The sequence below is a fragment of the Oryctolagus cuniculus genome, chromosome 7, assembly GCF_051225735.1.
Source record: "Oryctolagus cuniculus isolate XC-2025 breed Fujian yellow rabbit chromosome 7, ASM5122573v1, whole genome shotgun sequence".
In the NCBI taxonomy this organism is placed as follows: Eukaryota; Metazoa; Chordata; class Mammalia; order Lagomorpha; family Leporidae; genus Oryctolagus; species Oryctolagus cuniculus.
The window spans coordinates 158,897,064-158,912,477 of NC_142873.1; the positions used below are offsets into that span (position 1 = coordinate 158,897,064).

The 15,414-nt window shown below is 48.6% G+C and overlaps 1 protein-coding gene across 2 annotated transcripts in view; it reads right to left on the reverse strand.

The window, feature by feature from the left end:
- Positions 1-15,414, reverse strand: part of UBE4B (ubiquitination factor E4B) — a 129,141-nt gene that overhangs the window by 22,927 nt on the left and 90,800 nt on the right. For both annotated transcript variants that reach the window (XM_017346595.4, XM_008265943.5), the window contains 9 exons: positions 14,241-14,297; positions 13,673-13,789; positions 13,479-13,577; positions 12,148-12,261; positions 10,569-10,767; positions 7,717-7,855; positions 3,324-3,423; positions 2,052-2,179; positions 1,172-1,270 (listed from right to left, as the gene is read on the reverse strand). In XM_017346595.4, coding sequence (XP_017202084.1) covers positions 1,172-1,270; positions 2,052-2,179; positions 3,324-3,423; positions 7,717-7,855; positions 10,569-10,767; positions 12,148-12,261; positions 13,479-13,577; positions 13,673-13,789; positions 14,241-14,297 — 1,052 coding nt within the window. The remainder of the gene's footprint in view (positions 1-1,171; positions 1,271-2,051; positions 2,180-3,323; positions 3,424-7,716; positions 7,856-10,568; positions 10,768-12,147; positions 12,262-13,478; positions 13,578-13,672; positions 13,790-14,240; positions 14,298-15,414) is intronic.

A 15,414-nucleotide genomic window follows, 5' to 3' on the forward strand; every position in this document is an offset into this window, starting at 1 on the left:
GCAGGAACCCAGTTATCTGAGCTGTCACCGCCACCTCCCAGGGTCTGCAATGGTGGGGAGCTGGAGTCAGAAGCCAGAGCCGGGGATGGCACTGTGGTGTAGCGGCTAAAGCTGCTGCCTGTGATGCCAGCATCCCACGGGCTGGTTTGAATGTTGGCTGCTCCACTTCCAACCCAGCTCCCTGCTAAGCACCTGGGAAAGCAGCGGAAGATGGCTTGAGTGCTTGGGCCCCTGCGGCCACATGGGAAATCTGGAAAAAGTTCTTGGCTCTGGCCTGGCACAGCCCTGGTCAATGTGGCGTTTGGGGAGGGAACCTACAGATGGAAGACCTCTCTGTCTCTAATTCTACTTTTAAACAAGTAAAATAAATCTTTAAAAAAGCAGCAGCAGCAGCAACAGCAGCCGCCAGCGCCCGGAATCAAACCCAGGCGCTCTGATGCGGGACGCAAGATTACGAACCAAAAGCCAAACGCCAGCTCCCTACTTGGATCCTCTTTAAAGACATCAAGAAAGCTTGCTCTGCCTCATTCTGGCTCTTTCTGGTTTTTAGGAAACTTTCATAATTTGTACTCTGCGATTGTGACCCTGTACCACTTTTACTTTTCAAAACCTGTTCACAGTTTTCTTGCCTAGCCACGATGACACTGCAACCATGGTGCAATTGTGCCTCTTCTAACCTGCGTGTCTTAAAAATAAAATGAGTTTTATAAACCAAATGAGGATTTGAAGAACATTTAAAAACTCCCAGTATCAGTTATACACTCATGCCACTTCTTTGTGAGCTTTCTTCATTTTCACACTTGAGACAAATTTTGGTAGAAATATAAGTGTGGGTATTTCTGGGTTTTGGATGTTCACCAGATTATTTATAAACTGTTTGCTCCTTCTGTTTCTCAGAAACACATTCTCAGCCATTAGAGGAATTCAACCCAATTTTCACAGAATACGTTATTATCTGCATTGTTAATCCTGACTCTGTCTTTGAGATATTACTGGAACTGGACTGGTGCCACACTTGCATCCACTTCTCCAGTCTCTAGGCAGCATTCAGTTAAAATAGTTACATAAAATTCCAGACACAAAATGGAGGCTTACAACACAGTGCATGATACCATGCACAAGCAGTGAACAAAAACATATTAGAACCATATAGAATGGCAAAGGCACTTACTGTACAATAAAAAATAAAAATTCCGCAACATCTTCTACATAAAACTCAGGCAACGCTGCAAATACCTTGGGGACATCTGAATTTAAAGGCAGTGTTATGCTGTCAAAGAAAAAAAGCAGTTTATAAAACCACAATTCACAGTATGTCAAACTACAAGGCTTATTACACTCACTAAATAAGAGCTCTGTTTGGGAAAAGTAATATAATACAGCTATGTAAAAAGTATGAAGGCAAAGAAAACATGCAGAAATGAACAAAGAATAACAAAGACAATGGATATGCTAGCATGCTGCAAAATGTGTTTCCTTTTCTCGATTTCTTGTTAACCAATAAACCAAATAGGAAGGGAATGAAAAGATCCTATTTGGTCACTGCATGCAGGTCAAACTGTTTGAGACAACAGAGTTACACATGTATTTTAAATAGCATTTTCCACACCTCCAGGGGCTATGGCCAATCTCAGCTACACTGGTAACCCAGAGACGTCTTATTAAGAAGTAAACTGAAAGTGACTGCATGGAGGTGACATCCCATTGGTGACAAGATGATGGTCAACGTTCTTAGCTCACTCTGAACTAGCTGGGTGTCCCCTGGACCCAGCGCCTCGTGGGGCCTGACCCCCCCACACGCAGCACTTCTGCTTCCCCTTGCTAGATCTCCTTTTCCATGAAAGGCTTCCCACAAGTTAAAAAAGTATCCGATGTTGAAATGAAATAACAGGTGCTGACACTCAGCTCTTTCTGCGACCATCCACAAGGAGACACCTACGAAGCTAACCTACAGTCCACGTAAATCCAAGCCGGAAGTCGGGAAGTGCAATCCCGAGCAGGGCCTGGCGCTAGCTCCTGGCTCTAAAGGAGAGAGGGGAGGGCCGACTCACTCGGGGTACGCGGGGTCCAGGACGCGCAGCAGCAGCTGGATGAGAAGGCCGTAGAAGTTCAGACAACGTCTCAGGAAGCTCTCGTCCAGCAAGCCCGCGTCAGCACAGGCCTTGCACCGCACCAGTTTCTGCGGAAGGAGGTTTACCCCCACCAGTGAGTCAGAGGTCAGGCCCCTGGGTGACCAGGCAGGGAAGGGTGCGGGGGCCTGGGCAAGCCTGGGCTCTGGAGCGCAAGGGGGCTGGCTCTTAGCTAAGCGGCTATGGACAGTGGCTTCGTCTCAAGAGCCTCCCTTATGCTGAGAACAAAGGTACACTGAGCAAACCCGGGACACAGAGGCCACAGCTGGTGCTCGGGAAGGTGAGCGGCTACTGTCACACGTCAGGTATTGAACTGGCTGGGGAGGACGCCAGGGAGGCCCTTTGGGTGTGAAAGCCGTTAGCGGGAAAAAGCCAACCAAACATCTGCGAGAGCGCCAGCACCACCACCGACAAGCTGTCCACGCTGGGGACTCCTGTGAGGACTGACCCTGTGCGTGCACTTGTACAGCCCACAGACCCCTGGGAACCCATCAGGGGACTCGTGGGGTGAGGAGGGGCCTACAGACCCCAGGTAAAAGCCCCTGGTTTATTTTGCATCCTGAGTAGGTTTAGTCTGCTAGCAGATAAAACTGAAGTCTTAATTTGTACCAGGAATCCAAGTCAGGTAAGAGCTCCCCATAGCATCCTACTAGAAAGCTTGATCACTTAGCACCCAGCGGTGTAGCTGAAACTTCAACGGGGAAGAGCAAGGCACAGACTTCTCGCAGATTCAGCTTGTTGCTGGGGATGTTTCCATCCCAGAATGGGCCTGGGCAGCAGATTGCTTTCCACCACACACGACTTGCGGGCAGAGGAAAGCCAGCTTTCCACCAGCACAGACCTGCTGTCAAGTGTCAGCAAAGTGCACGGCTGGATGTGTGTGTGTGTATTTTGAGGAGGGGGCTGTCAGGTGGGGAAGATCTTGCCCAAAACAGAGCAAAGGGGGTGATGTTAAACTGAGAAAGATAAAACTCATTAGGAATCCACATTGTCACCACTGGTGTAGGCATGTTTTGTCCCATGATTTCAATAACTTTATGCAGATACATGCAAGGTATCAACAAGGTTTAAAATGTACTGATTTTTCTTGGAAAGAACAATTAAGAAAACACGACGCTGACTCCCACTCAAGGCCACAGTCTGGGGAAGAGGCGGCGTGAGGCTGCAGCGGGAATGCCCGATGGCCACACAGACCTTGAGCTGAGTCTTGCAGCGCTTCAGCATCTCGCGGTGTCTGGTCGCCAGGGGCGAGTCTTTCCATTGGCTCTCGTTATTTTTCAAATCTTCCACGGTTCTGAAATCAAAGACTAACAGTCAAGGAAAGCCCCGGGACCCACTGACCCGTGCATCTGGATCGTTTTGTTGGCAATCAGGAACAGCTCCCCACTTGCCCCATTCACGCGTCTGCAAAGTCAGAGAACATCTCAGCAGCAAATGACATTTAATTAGCAGCACTTTGCTTCCCCGCTGGTTCCTAAAATAATGAAGTCTTAAATGCCAGCACTTTAGGTTTCAGGAGTACAGTCCGCTTTCTGGGAGGAACGTACACAGCTCCCTCATTTCTGGGACAGTTTCTGCAGTGACAACTCAAGGTCGCTTCACTGACTCCATGACCCGAAGCAGAGGCTCCTTCCCCCTTCTTCCACGATTGCTGCGGCCTCAGCTCGGGATGCTCTGCTCTCTGAGTCATCTCCTGCGCCTGCATGTCCTTCAGATTCACGCGCAGACAGCACCTGTCCGCGAGGCGGTCTTCCCCACTGCTGCCCACGCGGCAGGCCTTACCGCCTGCCCGCTACACTGCTCCAACCACTGTCCACTGGGCGCAGTGCTACAAGTCACCACGTCTTTAGAAACTACACTTCCTAGACTGCCTTGTTGATGGCGTTTCTGCAATCCCTAGATTCCACAACAGATGGGAGCAAACACTGTGAGGTGGGAGTCGCGAGATTCTCCTAAGGTCCCGGCTGTGCCCAGGGCAGAGGCGGCGCTGTTAGGCTGAACCCTGAAGCAGCTTCCCTGGCAGTCCAGGCTCACAGCACAGCTCTGGAGGCTTTTCAGTCCTTCAAAGAATTTAATAAATCAAATAGTACCTTAGAATAATCCTTCCCTTTTAAAGATTTATAAGAGCAAGAAAGAGAAACAGAAAGATCTTCCATTTGCTGGTTTAAAAGGCAGAGTGACCGAGATTCAGAGAGAGAAGAGACAAAAAGACAGGCAGAGAGAGACTGTTCACCCACCAGGTCACTTCCCAAATGCCCACGATAGCCAGGCCTGAGCCAGGCCTGAGCCAGGCCAGAGCCAGGCCAGAGCCAGGCGCCCAGAATTCAATGTAGGTCTTCCATGTGGGTGGCAGGGACCCGAGTACTTGAGCCAACACTGCTGCCCCCTAGTGAGCGTTAGCAGGAGGCTGGAATCACAAGTGGGGTGGGAGGGTCTCAAACTAGGCACTCCAATATGGGATGCAGGGTTCCAAGGGGCAACTTCACTGCTGCGCTAAACACCCACTCAAAAAGAAGATATTTTTAAATAACCAGAGGTCAAACAAGAATAAATAAAAGCAAAATTCTAGAGCTCAGCAGTAAGATGGGACATGCCAAAAGTGAGGGATGCAGTTAAAGCCCTGCTTAGCAGGAAACAAAATCATCTTGAGTAGTCAGAAGTACGAAAACAAAAACTTTAAGTAACCGTTAAAGGACAAGAGAAACCAAAACAGGCAAACTAAAACTAAAAGAATGCAGAGTAATAAGGTAGCAAAGATCCTACAGACACTAAAATGATAAAGGGCATTATGAACAACGTTCTGTCTAAATGTTTGGAAACTTTAGCTATCATGAAAATACTGACACAAGATACCACAAAGCAGACGACGTTGCGGCACAGCTGGTTAGGCTCCTGCTAGGTATGCCGACACCCCACACTGGAGTTCTCTGCTTCTGATCCAGCTCCCTGCTAACGTGCAGGGAGGCAGCAGAGGATGGCTCAGGTACTGAGTCTCTGCCACCCATGTGGAAGATCTGGAGTTCCAGGCCTGGCTATTGCAGCCATCTGGGGCCATCTGGGGACTAGTGGGTAGATGATCTTTCTTTTTCTCTTTCCCTCTGTCTCTTCCTCTGTCTCTGTTTCATTGCCTTTCAAATAAATGCAACTTAAAAAAAAAAAAAAAAAAAAAGCAAAGAAAATCCAAATAGTCCCATATGTATTAAAATGAATAAAACCAATAATTAAAACCTTTCCTGGGGCAGGCATTGGCCTAGTAGTTAAGACCCTCGTAAGGATGCCTGCGTCTGACAGTGGAGACCTGGGTTTGATTCCCAGCTCAACCCTGTGAGGCAGTGGTAATGGCTTCGGTAGGTGGGTCCCTGCCACCCATGTAGGAGACTGCCACCCATGTAGGAGACTGGATTGAGTGCCAGGCTCCAGGCCCGAGTCCCTGGTCACTGCAGGCATTTGGGCCATGAATCAATGGATGGAAGCTCTCCAAAGTGTGTCTGTCTCTGTCTCTCTACTTTTAAAAGCTTCCCACAAAGAAGACTCTAAGCCCTGATGACTTTATCACTGTCTTTTAGTAATTCAACCTCATTACCAGAATAAAGGAGACAAAACCATCCAATATCCATAACAGGTATAGTAAAAGCATTTAGTGGCCGGAGCTGCGGCTCACTAGGCTAATCCTCCGCCTAGCGGCGCCGGCACACCGGGTTCTAGTCCCGGTTGGGGCACCGGATTCTGTCCCGGTTGCCCCTCTTCCAGGCCAGCTCTCTGCTGTGGCCAGGGAGTGCAGTGGAGGATGGCCCAAGTGCTTGGGCCCTGCACCCCATGGGAGACCAGGAGAAGCACCTGGCTCCTGCCTTCGGATCAGTACAGTACACCAGCCGTGGCGGCCATTGGAGGGTGAACCAACGGCAAAGGAAGACCTTTCTCTCTGTCTCTCTCTCTCACTGTCCACTCTGCCTTTCAAAAAAAAAAAAAAAAAAAGCATTTAGTAAAACTCAACTCTTGCTAAGCATGAAAAACTTGTGGCAAACTAGAAATAAAAGCAAATTATTAATGTGGCACACAGGATATTATATAAAGCATTCTCTTACTGCAACAAGACAGAAATTTCAAGAAAGTTGTTTTTATTCATATTAGAAATTATAGTTAGTCCATAAAAGCATGAGAAAAAAGTACATGAAAGAAAAGTTTATTATTTATAGACGAGATTATCTGTGGAACAGAAAATCGGGAGGAACCTATAGAGTGACCTCTGGAATCAGTGAGAGATGTTAGCAAGGTTCAGTTACAGGCACACAGTCTCTCACAGCTGCTTCACAGAGTCTGGACCAAAAGGTTTAATAATAATAAGTTATTATTATTATTATATTATTGGCCTTATTATTATTATTATTCCAGATAACTTGTCCAAAAAGTTTTTGTTTCCCTGACCCTCTTCTGGAAGTTCTGTTAGATGGGGACAAAGCTTAGCTTAAGAAACGCTAGAGGCCAGCACTGTGGTGCAGCGAGCTAAGCCTCCGCCTGCAGCACCAGCATCCTATGTGGGCACCAGTTTGTGTCCTGGCTGCTCCTCTTCCGATCCAGCTCCCTGCTATGGCCTGGGAAGCAGTGGAAGATGGTCTAAGTGTTTGGACCGCTGCACCCACATGGGAGACCTGAGGAGGCTCCTGGCTCCAGATTTGCCCAGCTCTGGCCATTGTGGCCATTTAGGGAGTGAACCAATGGATGAAGATCTCTTTCTCCATCTCTTCCTCTCTCTGTCTACAATTCTGCCTCTCAAATAATGAAAATCAGGGCTGGCGCCATGGCACAGCAGGTAAAAGCTGCTGCCTACAGTGCTGGCATCTCATACGGACACCCGTTCAAGTCCCGGCTGCTCCACTTCCCATCCAGCTCTCTGCTGTGGCCTGGGAAAGCAGTGGAAGATGGCCTGAGTGCTTGGGCCCCTGCACCCATGCAGGAGACCCAGAAGCTCCTGGCTCCTGGCTCTGGATCGTCACCGCTCTGGCCATTGTGGCCAACTGGGGAGTGAACCAGTGGATGGAAGACCTTTCTCTCTCTCTGCCTCTGTAACTCTACCTTTCAAGTAAATAAATAAATATTTTAAAAATAAATGAATAAAATCTTAAAAAAAAAAACCAACTATACTGAACTGGAACAAACACTGCTCTGTGGTCATTCTAGAATCCACATGCCACAGGACAATAGGCAAGGGGGTTACACGTTGTGGGAAGAAGGTGATCTTGCCTACCAGAGGAAACCATGGTCACCACTTTCACAGTCAAGGGAGGGAGGCAGGCTCTTTTTCTGGCACCAGGGGATCCTCAGCAGGCCTCCTGGTGAGGTTGTGTCCAGAGAGTTAGTGGAGTCTACAGTAACCTCAAACAGCCGGGGCTGTCACGGTTCAGACTCTCAGAAATGAACATCTGGATCCGGTACCAGGTAAAGGTCCCTGAACAACTGAGGAACACGGACGCGGGGTTGGAGGCAGGCAGGACGTGGTAACACACGTGCTACCCCACAACAGAGCTGGCGGTGCGTGAGAACACTGGAGACTCAGGCAACCATCCCACACGTGGCACCACGCACTTACCTGTTGAGCTCCCTGATGGCTCGGAGCCTGCGGATGTAGCGACGGCAACTAGGAAGAATGGAGAGGTGGTGGGCGTGCAGGGTGAGAAAGAAGCACTCAGTGGGGAATTTCGGCTCAGAAAATGGAGGCTGATCACCGTCTAGGAGAAAAAACACCATTCCTTGAGTAAAACGCATTGCGTATCTAAATCGGGGGCAGGAAGCTCTATGTAGGAGAGAAAAGCAATACCTTCGTTTTCAGGAAGTTTAGGGACACTTGTTAAAATTAAACACTATGTCCTAAGAGCAGCAGTGCATTTAATGACCGGGTCCTCTGTCCCGTGATTCAGCGTCTACACAGATGGCCATCATTTGTGATGTGTCTTCCTGATGCATTTCACAAAGCCATTTGTATCATTCAATACAAGTCTCATTTAAGTCTCTAAATGGCACTAAATTATGTTCATCAGCTGCAGATACCACAGCTATTTCCTTGCACGTTTGTTGTTTCTGGTTTTTGGTTTATAAACAATAGGCTTCGGATCAGCGCGATGTGCCGGCCGCGGCGGCCACTGGAGGGTGAACCAACGGCAAAGGAAGACCTTTCTTTCGGTCCCTCTCTCTCTCACTGTCCACTCTTTCAGGAAAAAAAAAAAAAGTATACTACTGACCGTTACTGACCACTGCTATCTCCTGGTTCATCATGTCAGGAGTTATTCCTCCTGTCCACCTGCACCCAGCGTTAAGAATTTTTGCTATGAACCTCCAGAATCCACTTGACACACTGTGAATAATATTGATTAAATGTCACCCATTTCCTCGCAAGCTTACATTCTATGTCAGCCCGCAGGTTTTGGTTAATTTGTAGACATGATGGCAACCTGATTTTCCCTCAGTTTGTATCTTGCACTTTGTTTCCCCAAGTGTGTCTGATTCCCAATGACACACACAGTACTGTTCACGGTTTCTCCGAAGTAAAAGAAAACTATCTCCTGGGAGGATGCACTTCTGTCTTTACACATTCACAAGTTCTATTACATCGAGTAGAATGTTCTTAGTCAATCTTTCATTTCACACATTCATTCTGTCTCATTCTATGAAAGTTATGCTGACATATCAAGAAACATACTTATTATCTCTGATGATATGCTTCAGTTCATAAATTTCTTTCTGCTTCACAGCTGGGTCAAATTCTTTGCTCAATTTTCTAAATTTTTTAAATTGGATTTTAAAAAATAAATGTTTAACCCTTTGACTCTTTTAGAATTTATTAGTCTATGAGGTGTGATTCTGATATTCTACCAACAGCCATTAGTATACATGATAATCAGAAACTGACTTTATTGCTCACTGGGTACTTAGCTCTCACCAGCAAGTTTAAACATCTTTCTAGGGGCCGTGCTGTGGCACCAACATCCCATATGGGCACCGGTTCAAGTCCCAGCTACTCCTCTTCCAATCCAGCTCTCTGCTATTGCCTGGGAAAGCAGCAGAGGATGGCCTACGTTTTTGGGCCCTGCACCTGTGTGGGAGATCTGGAAGAAATTCCTGGTTCCTGGCTTCAGATCAGCTCAGCTCCGGCTGTTGTGGCCATTTGGGAAGTCAACCAGTGGACAGAAGACCTTTCTCTGTCTCTCCTTCTGTCTGTAACTCTACCTCTCAAATAAATAAAACAAAATCTTAAAAACAAAAACAAAAACACCCAACACCTCTTTCTGTAATGGGTACATCTGTCCAGGATCCCATCACTGCCAGGTAACTAGGGACTTGCAGGGATTCATCCTAGTCTATGAATCACTTTGTATTATTATTATTTAAAAAAAAAAGTTTATTTATCTGAGAGGCAGAGTTAGAGGCGGGGGGGGGGGGGGTCCTTCCATCCACTGATTCACTCCCCAAATGGCTGAAATGGCCGAGCTGGGCTGATCCAAAGCCAGGAGCTTCTTCTGGGTCTCCCACCAGGGTGCAGGGGCCCAAGCACTTGAGCCATCTTCCTTGGCTTTCCCAGGCCATTAGCAGGGAGCTGGATCAGAAGTGGAGCAGCTGCGACTTGAATTAGCACCCATATAGGATGCTGGTGCTACAGGCAGAGGCTTAACCTACTATGCCACAGTGCCAGTCCCACTTTATATTATTTTAGAAAGTCAGTGTCACAGGGCTTTGGTGTGTCTCATTAAGTCACATGCCTTATTAACAAGAAGAAATCAATGGATTTTCAAACCATCAACCTGTCAACATCTGTGAAATATTTCATGAGGATTTTAATGGTATATATAAAATCTAGAGACCTGAGTTGTTCTACTGCTTTTATTATATATTTTTTTACCCCTTACTCAGAACAATACATTTCCTTTCATTTGTTCTATTTTTTTTTTTTTTTTTTTTTTTTTGACAGGCAGAGTGGACAGTGAGAGAGAGAGAGAGACAGAGAGAAAGGTCTTCCTTTGCCGTTGGTTCACCCTCCAATGGCCGCCGCGGCCAGCGCGCTGCGGCCGGCACACCGTGCTGATCCGATGGCAGGAGCCAGGAGCCAGGTACTTCTCCTGGTCTCCCATGGGGTGCAGGGCCCAAGGACTTGGGCCATCCTCCACTGCACTCCCGGGCCACAGCAGAGAGCTGGCCTGGAAGAGGGGCAACCGGGACAGAATCCGGCGCCCCGACCGGGACTAGAACCCGGTGTGCCGGCGCCGCTAGGCGGAGGATTAGCCTAGTGAGCCGCGGCGCCGGCCCGTTCTATTTATGTTGGCTGGTTCGAAGTAAGAATTTTTTAGTGTGTTTATGTTTATTGTGTATCTCCGTCTTACAAATTCACATTAGTAAGAGGTGAGAACAACCCGTGAGGATGCACAGACAGGGCTCAAGGACAGCACTCACAGAGCTCAGCCCGCCAGCTGCTCATGTCCTCCATCGTGGCGTTCACGCGCGTCTCATCATTGGGGAGAGTAATCCGGCATCTTGGGTGGAAGATATACGTTGGATCAACTGTTTCTAACTTGATTTTTGTACTTAGCTGCTGTAGTACCCAAAGGAAATTCAGCATAAATCCGTCTGTAGATACTAATCTATCATCTGTCTGTGAAGCATGAAAAAAAAAAAAAAAAGAATTCAAAGTAACACTTGGAATGGAAATTTTGCCCAATTTATATGAAAGCAGACTGAACATTCAAAAACAGCATCCTCAAGACAAAGAGGGGTCACACACGCCCTCACTGCCGGCCCTCTAGCAGCACGTGTCCACGAATCACCGCACACAACCTCGCCGGGGTCTCCACACTGAGTCAGGGGTCAGCGATGCTGCTGCTCACTTATCAGAGGACGAAACAAGGACTCAGGGACTGAACTGGTTTGCCCAAGAGCCTTAAAATTAGTATTCTAGTAGAAGCACAACAAATGCTCCTTTCTTTCTCTTCATTTCCCCTCAACAGCATGAGAGCAACTGGCTCCACTTGTCACCACCCGACAGGTTCTCTACCAACGGCAGCAACACAGTCCGGCATCAGTGACCTACGATCACCAGGGTGGCAGTTAACACTGGACCAGGCACGATGCTGACAGCTAAATATCAAACAGATCCACTAGCAGTTAGGCACTACTATTATCCCCTTTGAGCAGACAAGGGAAACTGAGGCACAGAGAAGCAACTAGATAGGTTCCTACTCCAGTAAAGGGTAGAGCCAAGGACAGAGGTCACTTTTGCTTTTGAATGTAAGTGCTGAATCACTCATTTATCGTTTACTAATACTCTGGGAAGAACGCACTTTGACCTCTTCTACTCTGCCAAGTAGCCTCAGCAGCCAGCCTCTCTCACCAGGACGGACAGCTGGGTTCATGACCTTGTACCCGGCCTCTCAGGTCTGCCCCAACCCCCGCTCCTGCTGCGTCATTTCTCCACACAGCAGATCCTGCAGATGCAACGCTACAAACCTTCCCACCGGTTCTTGCCGTGCAAGCCGCGACTCCTCCTCCCTCACCCCCCAGCCCCCGTGACGCAGCCTGGTGCGCCCACTCCCCAGGGCCTGCCTTTTTCTTTCCTGTTCATCATCCTGTAGGCACAAAGGCCTGCGTGCTGGGCCTGCTCCAAAGCTGGCTCATTTCCACCTGGCGCCTGCCGTGGGTGTCCAAAGCCCTCTCTGCAGCCTTGCAGGGGCTGGCTCTTTTCTCAGTACCGCCTCAGAGAGGCCTTCCCTACCCCCAGAAAACACAGCCACTCGGCCCTGCCTCTGAGCCCTCCACAGCTGCTTTCAAGGCCTTGCGTCTGCTTCATCTGAACACAGATTCTGGAACACGTTCATGTGCCTCCGCACTGACCCCAGGAGCTCACGCTCCACAAAGCAGGCAGCCTATCTGTTGTGCTCACTGCTACAGCCCCGACTCTGAGAACAACGCCCAGAAACAAATCTGGGTGTGAAGAAGGATTCCACGCAAACAGAAGAGGAGCCTCTGGGAGTCCTACCTGCATCTGCGCTTTCTTCATATTGGCGTTGACGACGGCTGCCATGTAACCCAGAGCGGCCTCACGGGTTTCGCCGTTTAACAAAATACTATGCAGAATCTTGAAAAGCTCTTGCTGAAATTTATTGTAAAAAAGGAGAAGAATATTAAAACTTTATTTTAAAGATAATTCCTTTCTGACTTCAAGAACAGCTGGCCATGCTGTGGGTTAAACCACCACTTGCAGCACTGGCATTCCAAGTCAGGACACTGGTTCGAGTCCCGGCTGCAGTGCTTCCTAGCCAGATCTCCGCCAATGAGCCTGGAAAGCAGTGCAAGATGGCCTAAGTACTTGAGCCCCTGCCACCAACGTGGGAGACCACTCCCCCCAAGAGTTCAGAACTCCAGGCTTTGGCCTGGAGAGCAAGTGAATGGAAGATCCCTTTCTTTCTCTGCCTCTCCTCCTCCCTCCATCACTCTGCCTTTCAAACAAATATTTTTTTTTAAAGGGAGGGGATGGCATTGTGGTGGCACAGATTAAGAACAGCTGTCTAGGGTGGGTGTTGCAACACAGTTTAAACGCCTGCATCCTATATTGGAGCGCTAGCTTGAATCTCAGCTCGTCTGCTTAGATTCAGCTCCCCAATAATACCCATGGGAAAGCACCAGATGATGGCTCAAGTACTGGAGTTCCTGCCACCCACATGGAAGACCCAGACCGAGGTCCTGGGCTCCTGGCTTCAGTTTGGCTCAGCCCTGGATGTTGTGGGCATTTGGGGAGTAAACCAGCAGATGGAAGAAGACTTCCTTTCAAATAAATAAAATCAATCAATCGTAAAAAAATAAAAAGAATCGCTAGCCCAATTTCCACCTTCTCTCCTCTCCAACTCCACTCATTTTAGGAAAGTCTTACTACAAGTAGGACACACGAAGTGGAACTGTGTCAAGGCACTGGAGTGGAGAAGTAAGTAAGTACAAGCTTAATAACATGGCCTTTCTTACTTGATTTCCATGATCAAAATTAGTTTACTGGCGGGCAGTGCTGTGGCACAGTAAGGCTCTGCCTCCACCTATGGCACCAGCATCCCACAGGGGCGCCGGTTCATGCCCTGTTTACTCCTCTTCTGATCTGCCAACAGCCTGGGAAAGCAGAAGATGAACCAAGTCCTTGGGCCCCTGAACACGTAGAGGAGACCCAGAAGAAGCTCCTGGCTTCGGGTAAGTCCAGCTCTGGCTGTTGTAGCCATTTGGGGAGTGAACCAGAAGATGGAAGACCTCTCTTTGTTTCTCCCTCTCTGTCTGTAACTCTACCTCTCAAATAAATAAATAAAATCTTTAAAAAAAATTACCTACCCTTCCCAACTCCAAGTAATGCTGTAGTGATTGGCTAACAACACGAGTGTTTTCCAGGGTAATGGCAGGCCCTGAGAAATACTTTTCAACCACTTTAACCTGGAAAGAGAAGGAAAACAACTCAATCAACGTAAGGAACCTTAGGGATGGAGCTCGAACACAGTGCAGCAAAGCACAGTCGGCCCCGTACTTACATCGTCCTCGGCGAAGACAGAGAAGCTGAAGAAGGCCCCCAGGTAAGAGAGTCTCTGCAGCTCCCGCCCAGAGCCTGGGCTTAAGGGTTTCGGCAACCACAATGGCAAGGAGGCAACCTGGGAGAGAAGTGGAAGAGGCCGCTAAGGCCGCTACGAAGGCAGTGAGGCAAACGACGTCTCACACAGCGCTCGCCAGCAGCTGCCTGCTCCGAGGTTCTCGGGCAGCAAAACGATGGCTGACGCGTCACATCCTCAAACACGGTGCACACACGGTAGGGCCCTGTGGGCATTGTCTCACCTCAAGCAGGTGAGACAAAGGACAGTCTTGGGATTTTTATGTTTCAAGAGACTCTGGTGGAGTCCCAACGAACCACTCGGGAGTCCCTGAAGCACCAGCAGCAGCTATCCCCACAGGGCTCACTCTGGGTGCCCGACACTCAGCCCCCCGAGCCGCGGGAGAAAACAAACAACTTCCTTGCAGGAAATGCTACGTCCTCGGAGAAAAGCCGAGGCCTCTGAGTCATGACACAGTCAGGACAGCATGCAAGTCCGCCCCAGAGGCACTTACCAAATTGCACACAGGGTGCGTCTTCCCAAACTTGGTTTCACAGAGTTCACCTAATGCCTGGAAGAAAGATCAAAGAGAGTATTTCAGTGTCTGTCACCTTGACTTGACAGCCACGTGTACATCAGGGAGCGGCTGTTACCAAAGGGGGAGATGGCAGCAGCTTCACTACTTCTCCTGATTCATAAACTAGTACACGCTCATCACCGAAAACTTCAAATAAAACAAGACACATACAATGGGACCAAAGTCACCCGTGACCCTCACACATCAGGGCTATTGATATTTTCATTAACAGCTTTCCAGACATGCTTTTGTGCATGTCCACACAGAAATATATTTATACACACACACACAGAAGACATTTTCACCTTCTATCTTTCCATGGTAAAAAGACTTGCTTCATAAACTTAACACGGCGAGGCTTGCCAGTGATAAACCTATCAATAATTCTAACTTAAGAAGCGATCTCACTCAGAGCAGGCCAGGTTACTTGGTCATTCTAGAACTCCCCCTTCCTCGGGTGCTCTAGTCACTCTCACCTTAGAGAAACGTGGAGGACAGTTTTTAGGGACACCGACACAGCTGGGACAGGGCTACGGTAAGTCTATCAAACACTATTTGCTGGATGGTGGATTTAGTTTCCCTGCGAGTTAGACACAGCTACTGCAGTTGCTAAAGCAGCTGCCGGAAGGAAGCTTCTGGATGATGCATTTAGGCTCTGGCTCGTCTGGAGAAGCTGCCTGTCTAGCCAGGAGCGCCCGAACTGTGCTGCACGGGCGGGTTCCAGGGAAGCCCTGGACAACCCCACAGCCACGCCACACCCCGAGGAGGCAGCACAGCATCTAAGGCTGAGAGTGCGGCATCAGCACTCCTCCAAGGTCCCCAGCTGGCTCCAGCACAGTGGGCACCACTGACCTACAGAATCATCACAGTTATTTCTGACTTCAGCCCAACAGCCTTCCTCTTCCTGCCCGTCATTACTGCATCCGCGCTCACTGCCCAATTTTCATTACACAAGCATCAGCAATGGTTCAAAATAAAGTGATTCAGCTACCACAATGGCAAGCATGTGTCCTCTGACCAAGGACATCTTGCTGCCAGCTGACACTAACAGCTCCTCACCGAAATGTAAGCTATTTCAAACCACAACTGAAAATTCAACAATCCCATAAGG